Genomic DNA, 11,768 nt, shown 5'->3' with positions numbered 1-11,768 from the left:
TTTAATGTATTATTATCACACTCAGGCCTCAGCGTCTAGTCTCGTTAATGTCTTAGTACAATAAAATAATCAATAAATACATCACAGACTACAGAGTACATAAGCACTGTACTATGTACATTGCACATTGTATATATTTATTTATTTATTGTTATACGAGTACCCGACACAAGCCGCACTCACACATAGCACCATCGGTATGGCGTACCGTTCTGTCAAAATTCAAATCATAGATACAATCTGACAAAGATATTTTGACGCAGGGCTAAAATCGGAATTAGGTAATTTTCGTAGACAGAGAAACTAATAGACCAAGGGCAAACCGTGATTGAGACCCGAATACACCCGAAAACCGTTGCATTGTTTGTTTTTGTTTGCATTCTCCTCAGATGTTGAAATCTCAATCAATTAAATTCATAAAATGAAATAAAAACACTCGATTAAATTATTAATAAAGAATGGTTACCACATATATTTCTATTCTAACCTCTTGACATGGAATGCATAATATTATAAATTCAAAAAGAATGTTAAATAATACTGTCATTAGGAAATTACAAATAGGAAAAAGAATTGATTAAAGTAAAATGTTTATAGATAACAAAGCACTTTAAGCTATTATTGGACTCTGTTTTTATTTGTTTACATTGTCAACGAGTCGATATTTTTTTATCGAAAATCGGGACATTTTTATCACTGAGAAACTATATTTAGGGTCAATTTTCTTCTTGCTATCGCTTTAACGTGAAATAATACGACAATGCATCATTGTATAACCTTCGATATGATATAAAGATTTCTCTGTCTTTTTCTTTTTCTCTGTCTTTTCATTGGATTAGAATATTTTTCTAACATAAAAATTGTACAATAAACACAATGAATGCACCAACTGTCAAGTTTGTTCGCTACTTGAGTAGCCGACCTTGATAAAACTGGTTACGCGATAAGGGACAAAAGATTAGATAATAGATCTTTGTCTAAGACATTTGTAACGTTATTTTCGTTCTCTTTCTTGTGTAAGTGAGAAGGAAATCGTCATTGCGTCTACTAGTTTCTCTGTCTACGGTAATAATAATAACGACATCTTATCAAGTGTTATACTTTAACAACGTCTTTAACCGATAAGTGATAACATAAATCTAATTGGAAATCCTAAATTCATTTTTTCAGTTATCATTGATATAATTGACAGACTACATTTTATGAAATGTTTAACAGAACAGTAATCAGTAGGTGTATTTTGTGTTCATCGGGTGTTTGCTTATGTAGTTATTTACGAAAAATGGCTGAAGCATTATCCAGTAAGATGTTTCGGAATGAAGACATTGACACGTGACAGTTTGACATAATAGTAAATCATTTGCGATCGATGGCACTCTATGGGGCACCCGTTTGGTCTCATAGACTGTCGAGCGTCCGCCGCTGCAGGATTAAGATCCAAAGTTCGCATCGGAGAGTGGCCATTCGGATAGAGCGCGGATATCGCACGTTATCCTACGAGGCGGCAACCATCCTAGCGCGCTTTCCGCCCTTGGATATTCAGGCGGATATGGATGCGAGGGTCTATCACCAGACCCGCATCCTCCGTCAGAATAGTGGAAACGCGCCCCCTCCGAGTGCGCTCGAGGCGTTAAAAAGGTAGGAACACTGCAGGGCTCTTGCGACGTGGCGCGACCGTCTCTGCGAAGAACGGTACGCGCGCAAACGCGTCGTTGGAGCGATCCTGCCAGCCTTCGAAGCCTGGATGAGACGGAAGCGACAAGTCACCTTCCGATTTACGCAGGTAAACCGGTCACGGTTGTTTTGGAGAATACCTGTGTAAGATCGGACGCGAATCGTCGGCGATGTGTCACCACAACGGTGTGGACCGGGACACCGCTCAGCATACACTGGAGGCGTGCCTCGCGTGGAATGCGGAGAAAGAGATCCTGGTCCGCAAAGTCGGACAAGACCTGTCCCTGCGAGCAATCGTGTCGGCGATGCTCCGCAGGGAATCGGCGTGGAGGGCCGTAGCCTCCTTCTGTGAGACCGTCATGGTCCAGAAGGAGACGGTGGAACGAAAACGGGAAAGAACCGATCCTGCTCAGCGGAGACGACGTCGGCGTCGTCTCGGCCCTCCCACAGCCCCGACGCCCGGGGCTTAAAAGGTAGGGCGTAACCCTGGAGCCGTGGATGCGTGAGGTGGGGGCTTCGCGTGTCTTATTTCAGACGGCCCTGAGGAGGACGGCAGCTGGGATGGCCTCGCGCTGCCGTACGCGCTAGCCTCTCTGATCTGTGCCGAGGACGGCCATCAAAGTGGTTTTACTGGGTAAGAATCCCACATAACCCAGAATGTTTCCACTGCGTGAAAAAAAAAGTAAATCATTTGAAATACACTTTGTTATTTTTGTTCCTATTGTTATGTTTCTATTGCAAGAATACCAAAAGGAAAATGAAAAATATTTCATATTTGCAGTGACAATGTTATAATAAATTAATTTGCTTTCAATTATTATTTGTGTTACTAAATAATTGTTTAAAAGTACTAAATGAGAAAAAAAAAAAAAATAAGGACAGTCCATAATTGGTAAATATATTATCTGTAAGGAAATTAATACTGAGCTGCTACTGAAAATTATCGACAGAAAAACTGAATAACTCTTTATTGGCCCAACCTGGTATTTGAACCGAGGACCTCCGGGTCTGCGGCCTTATATGAAGCCACTACACCAACGAGATAGTCAATCGAATGTAGTGTAACAATAACAATTTTACCTGATGGTAGGGCTTTGTGCAGGCCCGTCTGGATGGGTACCACCACTCATCAGATATTCTGCCGCTAAGCAGCAATACCTAGTTTAGTATTGTTTAGTATTGTTGTTCCGGTTTGAAGGGTAAATGAGCCACTGTAACTACGGGTACAAGGGACATAAGATCTCAGTTTCCAAGGTTGTTGGTGCATTGACGAGGTAAAGAATGGTTATTATTTCTTGCCTCGCCAATGTCTATGGGTGGTGCTCACCATTTACCATCAGATGGTCCATTTGCTCGTCCGACTGCCCATAAAATAAAATAAAAACATTACACGGTTAAAGAGCGATTGTATAGGGCTCATCATAGAATTCATAATTATTTTTATTACATTTTATTAATACAAAATATTTTTTATTATATGAAATTAATATACACCTATATATAAAAAACAACATGAACTTTAAAGTTCAACCATTTGGGACAATGATTGCTTGAAAACTATCGAATGTTTTTTTACTATCTAGCTTTGCTCATGCAAGTTACATCTTAAGAGCTAAAAGAGATCTAAGGCTGAGATTTAGTGCTAGCTCCTACCCTACCCTATCTATATTATACAAATTTATAAAAGTCGAATATCAGTGACAAATACTAGTAACACAGAAGCTTAGAATACGTTCATATTAAGACTTCTATAATTTATAGTCTATACCTATATGGATTATTTGTTTGAAGTTTGAACTTTTTGCTAAGCTGTTAGAATAACTTGTCAAATTTTATTTTTCAGATATTCCTGTTATGCTTTACTTACTACCGTAAACTGTGTAAATCATTTCAAATTTTTAATGTTCAAACTAGGTAACTTCACCTTCATAATCAATTAAACTAATTAATATATAAAAGTTAGTATAAATATGGACAAATCTAATATTTTATACGTAAAAGGAATGAATTTGGTAAGCAATATTATAAAAATAATTCATTGTGTTCTTTTAATTAATAAAATTTAAGTAAAACAAAAAGATTTTTTTTTTATTTGTTACTTCTCGTTTTATTGATTGTTCCGTCAATTTTCATTGTCTCGAAATATTCATAAAGTCGCAAACAACACAAATATAACTTATTCACAATTGTGTTGTTTTTACAGTCGGACTCTGAAGAAGATGAAGTGGAGGCTGAAGATATATGGGATGACAGTAAGCTGAATGATGCTTATGACAAAGCGTTAAGAATAGCCAGTGCTGAGGTAGCAAAAAGGGTTGCTATGTCTACTAATTCTCCAGCCTCTAGAAATGGTATGGACGTAAATTTAAATTTATTATAAAGAAATATTCTTTTTACTAAAACAGATTATACTTAGAAGCATTACAACAAAAAATAATTGACTAAACCCACTATGTATTTCATTAGTTATATAATGTTAGGAATACTTATTTATCTACTGCACTTAATATATTTAAATATTACATATTTGGTTTTGTTTGGTAATAAAGTAAAAAAAATAGTTTTCCCACACATATATAACGAAAATAGAGAACTGAATGTCATTGATTTAGCAGTGTATGATATTTTGTTTTAATTAAATTTAAAATATCTCATAAGTTGTTATATTAAAGACATTGAACTTAACAAATTATAAAATTTATTACTGCTACTTGTGTATTTATTAATAAATAACATTGTTTAGTGTGAGTAAAAGTGAGAGATACAGCCAATTAATACTAAACTTAAACATTTCGTTTTCTATTTCAAGTAATATTATTCTTATTCTTTTCTTAATTTTTGATTTTTATACTTCTTAATTTTTATTAAATTTTATACATTACAAGTACTTTAACATATAATAGCTAAACATTTTCAAAAACAGATTTGAAAACAAAGACGAAATTGACATCACATTCAAATTACACAAAAAATCAAAAGAATGAGTCAAAAGGTCAATGGAAGGCTGGAATGCACTGTCGTGCCGTGTATGAAGGGGATGGGGTTGAGTATGAAGCACTCTTGTTGAGGATTATCAACAATGATGAGTGCATTGTAAGATTTCTCGGTAAGATTATTTTATTAACAGCCATTTAAACTAAGTTTTAGCTATTTTAAGCTTTTCTGATAGCTAATTATTATAAAAAAGGTTTTTTATCTTAAAAAATCACAACATTCTCACTCAGTTTCAACTTAAATGCTAGCAATTGCATTAAGACAATAATTGTAGCGGTCTGGGTTCAAGTACAATGCCCAGTCATATTTTTTATTTAAACTATTAAAAAATATTTTGCATCAACACTACTTTCTCATACGATAGTTTATATACCCTATGGCATTTTCTGTACCACTGATAATGTATTTCACGATAATCAGCTGGCATTAAAAAGCGATGAGGTATACCTTAAGAGTGTTCACAATATATAGTCACTACTGACAAGTGCCCATAATCCATGGGATTATTGTTGAACTATATTACTTACATGTGCTTATGTTTGTATGTATGTTATAAAACTTTCTAAGGGGCTTTGTGAAAGCATGTGTACCACACTTATTACATATTCTGCTGCTTAAACATATAATTGTGTGAACAAATTTAGTATAAAATTTCTATGTTAAAGAGTGAGTAAATCAGTGTAATTACAGGCATAAGGGTTGTAACATATTTGATTCCCTAGTTGGGGTGTTGATGGTGACTATTTGGTGTTCCATTTCTTCATCTGCCTTTCGACTAACTTAAAAAAGCTATTCAAATGGCTATTAAACAAATATGCTATTATTTAAATCTTTTTAACCATTTCAGGCTATGAAAACTCCGAAATAGTGTCAATATCGACTCTTAAAGCATCAAAGGGTAAAACAGAAAGAACCCGGCAAATAGAAGAATCATTAGCTGATAAAATAGAGGACGACTCAACAAATTGTTCATTCAATGTTGAAAAGATGGAATGTAGTGACAGACCTCTGAGTCCTGGCAGTTCAGGTATGACATCATGTAATAGAATAAAACAATGAATGTAATAATTTATACAGAATTTATTCCCTGGAAATGTCAACCACTTTGGAAATAGTTAAAAAAAATTGTCAAATTACCCAATATGTGGAACTTATAAACCCAGGTGGAGTCTGTAGATGTTCTATTGCTAGGCTAAAGTCTCATCTCCTATTGTAAACATTTGATCTTAGAAGCATTTTCCATCACACTGCATAAGTTCCTGGGGTGCTGGGTCTGATAGGATACACTTGGGGTAGATTTTCTTTAGATGTATGCAGGTTTCTCACAATCACTACCGATCACAAAATGAATTATAAACATAAATTAAGCACAGGAAAATTTAACGGTTTCTTAGTTTGAACCTACAATCTTTAGTTATTATTCACCACTGGACTAACTTGTCTTTAAGTTAAATTGTATTTGATTCGATATAATTTAATATTGTATTTCCTTTTAGTATCATTTCAGAAAAAAAAGAAGTTGGGAAAGAAGAAACACGGACAGAAACAGATGAACTGCTTCGATCTGCCTGATATACCGATGCCGAATTTTGCACAGTTACGGAATGTATGTATATGTATTTTCATATTAATAAATAATTATCATGATTTGGTCAAAGTCAAATTCACCTCATGACGTACCTACGTCATACACGTATTTACTACTTACCGAGATAGCCCAGTGGTAAGAACGCGTGAATCTTAACCGATGATCGTGGGTTCAAACCCGGGCAAGCACCACTGAATTTTCATGAAAATTCAGTGGAGCTTGGCTGGGTTTAAACTGGCGGTCATCGTTTAAGATTAACGCAATCTAACAATTGGTTCATTTCGTCGTTAATTTCAGATCGGGACAATGGATATGCCGATCCCTCCGCCGCCACCGATGAATCTTCCCCGCTGTGAAGTCGATTCTGAAGACCAAGCGGTCTCGTCAATGCTACTGAGTTGGTACATGAGCGGCTACTACACTGGGCTATATCAAGGGATGAAACGGTAATATTACTATTTCTGTTACAGTTACAGTAACAGCCTGTGAATGTCCCACAGCTGGGCTAAGGCCTCCTCTCCTTTTTTGAGGAGAAGGTATGGACCTTCTCCTCAAAAAAGGAGAAGAGCTAAGCTTATTCCACCATGTTGCTCCAATGCGGGTTGGTGGAATACACATGTGGCAGAATTTCAGTGAAATTATGTCTAATTTCACTGAAATGCAGGTTTCCTCACGATGTTTTCCTTCGCCACCGAGCATGATATGAATTATAATCACAAATTAAGCACATGAAAATTCAGTGGTGCCTGCCCGGGCTTGAGCCTACGATCATCGGTTAAGATTCACGCGTTCTTACCACTGGAACATCTCGGTCAGTACTAAACTATTTCTTTTTTATTGTGACAACAATTATTTATTCTTCAACTATTTATTCGTCGAAATATTCAAAGTAACAAAATATAATCAAATAACAGGTGTAAATATACAACTTTGACCTTCAACTGACACGATATTATTGTTCGATATTTTTATTATAGAAAAGGACGGCGGACGAGCATATGGGCCACCTGATGGTAAGTGGTCACCAAACGCCCTTAGACATTGGCATTGTAAGAAATGTCAACCATTGCTTACATACCCAATGCGCCACCAACCTTGGGAACTAAGATTTTATGTCCCTTGTGCCTGTAATTACACTGGCTCACTCACCCTTCAAACCGGAACACAACAATATCAAGTACTGTGGTTTTGCGGTAGAATATCTGATGAGTGAGTGGTACCTACCCAGACGAGCTTACACAAAGCCCTACCACCAGTGATATTATTATATAGATGTTCATTATGGATTCACGAAATACTTTGGAAATAAAATTAATGTGGATATAAGTAATTAAGTGCAATAGTGTTGTATTATAAATAAAGATATTTTAATCAAGAACAATTTGTAGTGCATAATACATCAGAGCTTTTAGCAAATCGCTTGGACTATGTAAATCTAGGGTTTGTTTATACCTACTACTTCTTCGATTGGAATAGACTTTGTATGTGTATGGTCCCCTGCGAATTGATAAACAAATAAATGTAGAGAATAAAATAATATTTACAATATAAAAAAGAAATAAATAAAGCTTCCAACCAATAGAGCTGTATTTAGCTCTATGGGTTGGTCTTCTCCCTTTTTGAGGAGAAGGTTTTTGGAGCTTAATTCACCACGCTGCTCCAATGCGGGTCGGTGGAATACACATGTGGCAGAATTTCAGTGAAATTAGACACATGTAGGTTTCCTCAAAATGTTTTCCTCACTGTCAAGTACGAGATGAATTATAATCACAAATTAAGCTCATGAATACTCAGTGGTGCTTGCCTGGGTTTGAATCCACGATCATCGGTTAGGATTCACGCGCTCTTACTACTGGGCCATCTTGGCTTTTTTGGCTTGTTGATTTGACCTATCCATAATGATAGGGTTTCGTGAGGTTCAATGAAAGCATTTGAAATTAAATTAAAAATCAACTAGAAATATAAAAAATAAAAATAAAACCGACTTTAAACTTTTTCAATTTAAAATGCCTTTAACATGTGGCATATCACGCTCTCGTTTCTTCATTCCCTAAGTTATTTAATTTGAAGCGTCAATAGTGTACGGGCCGCCTAGCGATATAAAAGTCTAAAATTCGATGCTGATCCTTGTATGAAGCTTCAAACTTATTTGGATGGCATATAGGAATATTAGTAATTTCCTTATAAATGGCACTTAAATTGTAGATAACTTTTATAAAAGGAGGTATTCTACATAAATGTAAAATACGAAATTCTCTTAAAAAACCGGTTTCAAAATCCTTATATCTTTATATTTACAAATAGGTACTGAATTATTTTCTATGAAATACTATAGTTTATCAACCTAGATAAAAAAATGTCACGTTTGCTTTAGAGTATGTAAAGTAATGAAACAAAATACATTTAATAATATATTTAATGATTTTTATTATTCTTTTAAAATAAAAACAGGATAGTCTAGTCTGAATACTGTTTAAAGACTTTAAAAAGGCCTAAAACTCATTCAAGGGACTTGTCATTTAAAATTAACAGTGTATGCTATACAAAATTATACACAAAGTGGCTGACAGCGGATGGAGACTGAGAACTAAAGATCAAAGGATCGATGATGATGATACAAATTAAAAAAATCCTTGATCAATGCAAATACGTTATTTAAATTTCAGTGCATTAGTGCGAATAGTAACATTGCTTTGAGTTTAAATAAGCTTTTGATGTAAATTTAAAAAAAAAGTCGAGATGGCCTAGTGGTTAGAACGCGTGAATCTTAACCGATGATTGTGGGTTCAAACCTGGGCAAGCACCACTGAATTTTCATGTGCTTAATTTGTGTTTATAATTCATCTCGTGCTTGACGGTGAAGGAAAACATCGTGAGGAAACCTGCATGTGTCTAATTTCATTGAAATTCTGTCACATGTGTATTCTACCAACCCGCATTCGAGCAGCGTGGTAGAATAAACTCCAAACCTTCTCCTCAAAAGGGAGAGGAGGCCTTAGTCCAGCAGGGGGACATTAACAGGCTGTTACTGTTACTGTTACTGTAAATTTAAAAATAATTATCTAATTTAGCCAACAAAGGAACAGTTCTCTCACCAAAAGTAATATATATCATCAATACAAAATGTGAGTTGTGTATAGTATAAATATTTAATATCATATAAATTAATGTAAAATGATAGAATAAATACTGTTTTTAGACATATAAAAAAGATTTAATCCAAAGATTTATCTGTTTTTTTTTTTAAATGTGATTTAATTATAAGTGAGTAATACCATGTTGAAGATATGAAACTAACTAAAGTTGTAATAAAGTTGTAACTGCTAAAGCTGTTTGCTGAAAATATATGGATAGGCCAGTAATAATAATACTTTTTTTTCAGGGCAAAGGATGGGCGGAGAAATCATTAACAAAAAATGTTTTTAAATAAATTTTATTTTTAAGTCACATAACATAAACTAGAAATAAAAATAGAAAATGTTGTTATCAATTAAAAATAAATTAAATTATGCCTCCAGTTTCTGTTTAACTATGTACAAAATATACATTTTGATACTCTGAATCGTGTTTTTATTTCTGATTGGTGGGTTCAATAAAAACAGACTAAAAATTTCACTCATCAAAATAACACAGATTATACTTTTAATGTCATAATGCCATCCAGTTTCAATAGTTAAAAAAATCAAAATAATAAAATATATTTATTATTCTGTTCAATGATTAAATCTCCTAATATTATTTACCAAATACTGAGTATTAATAATTTTAGAATTTTGTTTTTTTTTTCTTTAATTTGTTAGGCCAAAGTATGTTAAAATATAGAAGAGTAAACTTAATAAAACTTATCATAATAAAACATGGCAATGTGAGTCTTATTATTTAAAATAAAATAAGAAACAATATTTACATTTATAACCATAATTTACAAATATCGTATAGTTCACTTCAATAATATTTGTAGTAAATTAAAAAGGTATAATAACTTATGGACGCAAAAGTTATTTTTTATTTCTTTATATAATTAAACAATGACAAATACATTGAAATGCACTACACATGAAGATGTGTTGGATTATTTCAATAAGTCATAAGAACCATTTCATTTAACATTCATACTTGGCTGACTTTCTTGTGGAATAGTACGATTTATTCTACAAATGTTCTTTAAATCAATTGAAGAATTATATGTGATTGAATTTATTTCTATCTTACATAATTAACTGTTATATATTATATAACAAAATATATATTTATTAATATTTCTCAGTCAGGAGGAGATAAATGTTAATACCAAGCATATTTGTTGAGTATTTTAAATAATAATATAAAATTTAGAGCAGCTTCTAAATACTTGATTTAATTTAATATTCAAAATTTCGTTGTTTATTTATTATGAATTATATTTAAAAACTACATTTGTATAAAAAAAAAAAAAAAACAAAAAATGTAACTGTAAAAGTCGAGTTTTATAGATTCCAAATTTAAAAGTATTAATTTTTTTGTAAATATCAGCTAGTGTTATAAAGGCACTAACTTTATTTATTAATATCAATATTTATGTATCAAGTATTGCTTACATAATAAAATTGTATCGGGACTTTATGTCTTACGGCTTAATTTAATTATAAATATGTTCATCCAAAACATTAATATTGTATTATTTCACCAGGAACTTGAATAATTATAGACGTAAGTTGATGGGATGGAAGCAGACATGCTTTAAATATATATTATATAAGTTAACTTTTGAATATATCTACATGGGATAGTGTGCCAATCGATTTCGTCCAACATGTGAACACTTAAATGGCAATTCATTTTATCAAAAGATCTTGATTTAAACGATGTGTCAAATGTATGATCAGTGAGATGTATTAACCGACTCAACCGAGCGTGCTCGTATTGCTCGATACTCGTGACTCGTCATACGAGGGTGCTCAGCTCGTGCGCGTCGTGGCTAAGATCGACGGTGGCGGCGGGCACACCTGGTGTGGCCTCGCCACCTCCCCCCGGAGGAGTGCTGGTGGGTGGCCTGGAATTAGAAATAACTTATAAGGTACGGCAAAGATATTAAAAGTTGTCACTTGACAGATAAACTGGTATAGCGAGTCAGTTACAGTTTTCTCGCAATTATATCAATTGCTCCATTATTACTTTATTTCATTTAAATTAGCTACAAAATTAAAGAAAGTTTATTTATTAATTCTTGATAACACAAATATTTTTACTTATTGTATTTACATCTCCGCAGACGTGTTGTCCGTGACGTGACGGCTTTTAGTGTGTCTTATCTTTAATTTGTTTTAATTTGCCTTCATGGCAAAGCAGGCAGCACCACAGTCAGTTTCCGGATTCAAAAATCTAATAGAGATATGGTATTCATGTGCAATATAAATATTGGTTTGCAACATACAGATTATCAAGGTTCATAAGAATCACATCTATTGAAGTGGGAGTACCGCACTTAGATATATACAAGCATATACAAAGCCCTATCAATGTATGGTTGGCA

The 11,768-nt window shown here is 33.7% G+C and overlaps 2 protein-coding genes across 2 annotated transcripts in view; one reads left to right on the top strand and one right to left on the bottom strand.

Annotated features, from left to right (window-relative positions):
- The first annotated feature begins 3,492 nt into the window (after positions 1–3,492).
- On the top strand, positions 3,493–9,818 carry LOC126773292 (survival motor neuron protein). Its single transcript, XM_050494122.1, has 7 exons — positions 3,493–3,686; positions 3,878–4,025; positions 4,598–4,780; positions 5,516–5,695; positions 6,165–6,274; positions 6,554–6,702; positions 9,639–9,818. Exons 1-7 carry the CDS (start codon positions 3,645–3,647, stop codon positions 9,664–9,666), a joined length of 840 nt encoding a protein of 279 aa, XP_050350079.1. The 5' UTR covers positions 3,493–3,644; the 3' UTR covers positions 9,667–9,818.
- The window catches only part of LOC126773274 (uncharacterized), a 33,492-nt gene continuing 31,397 nt past the window's right edge, over positions 9,674–11,768 (bottom strand). Inside the window, exon 4 of the mRNA XM_050494098.1 lies at positions 9,674–11,288. Within this exon, the coding sequence (XP_050350055.1) occupies positions 11,180–11,288 (109 nt within the window). The 3' untranslated portion in view covers positions 9,674–11,179. The remainder of the gene's footprint in view (positions 11,289–11,768) is intronic.

Source organism: Nymphalis io, chromosome 14 (assembly GCF_905147045.1).
Source record: "Nymphalis io chromosome 14, ilAglIoxx1.1, whole genome shotgun sequence".
In the NCBI taxonomy this organism is placed as follows: Eukaryota; Metazoa; Arthropoda; class Insecta; order Lepidoptera; family Nymphalidae; genus Nymphalis; species Nymphalis io.
This window is presented reverse-complemented; position numbering and strand designations above follow the sequence as displayed.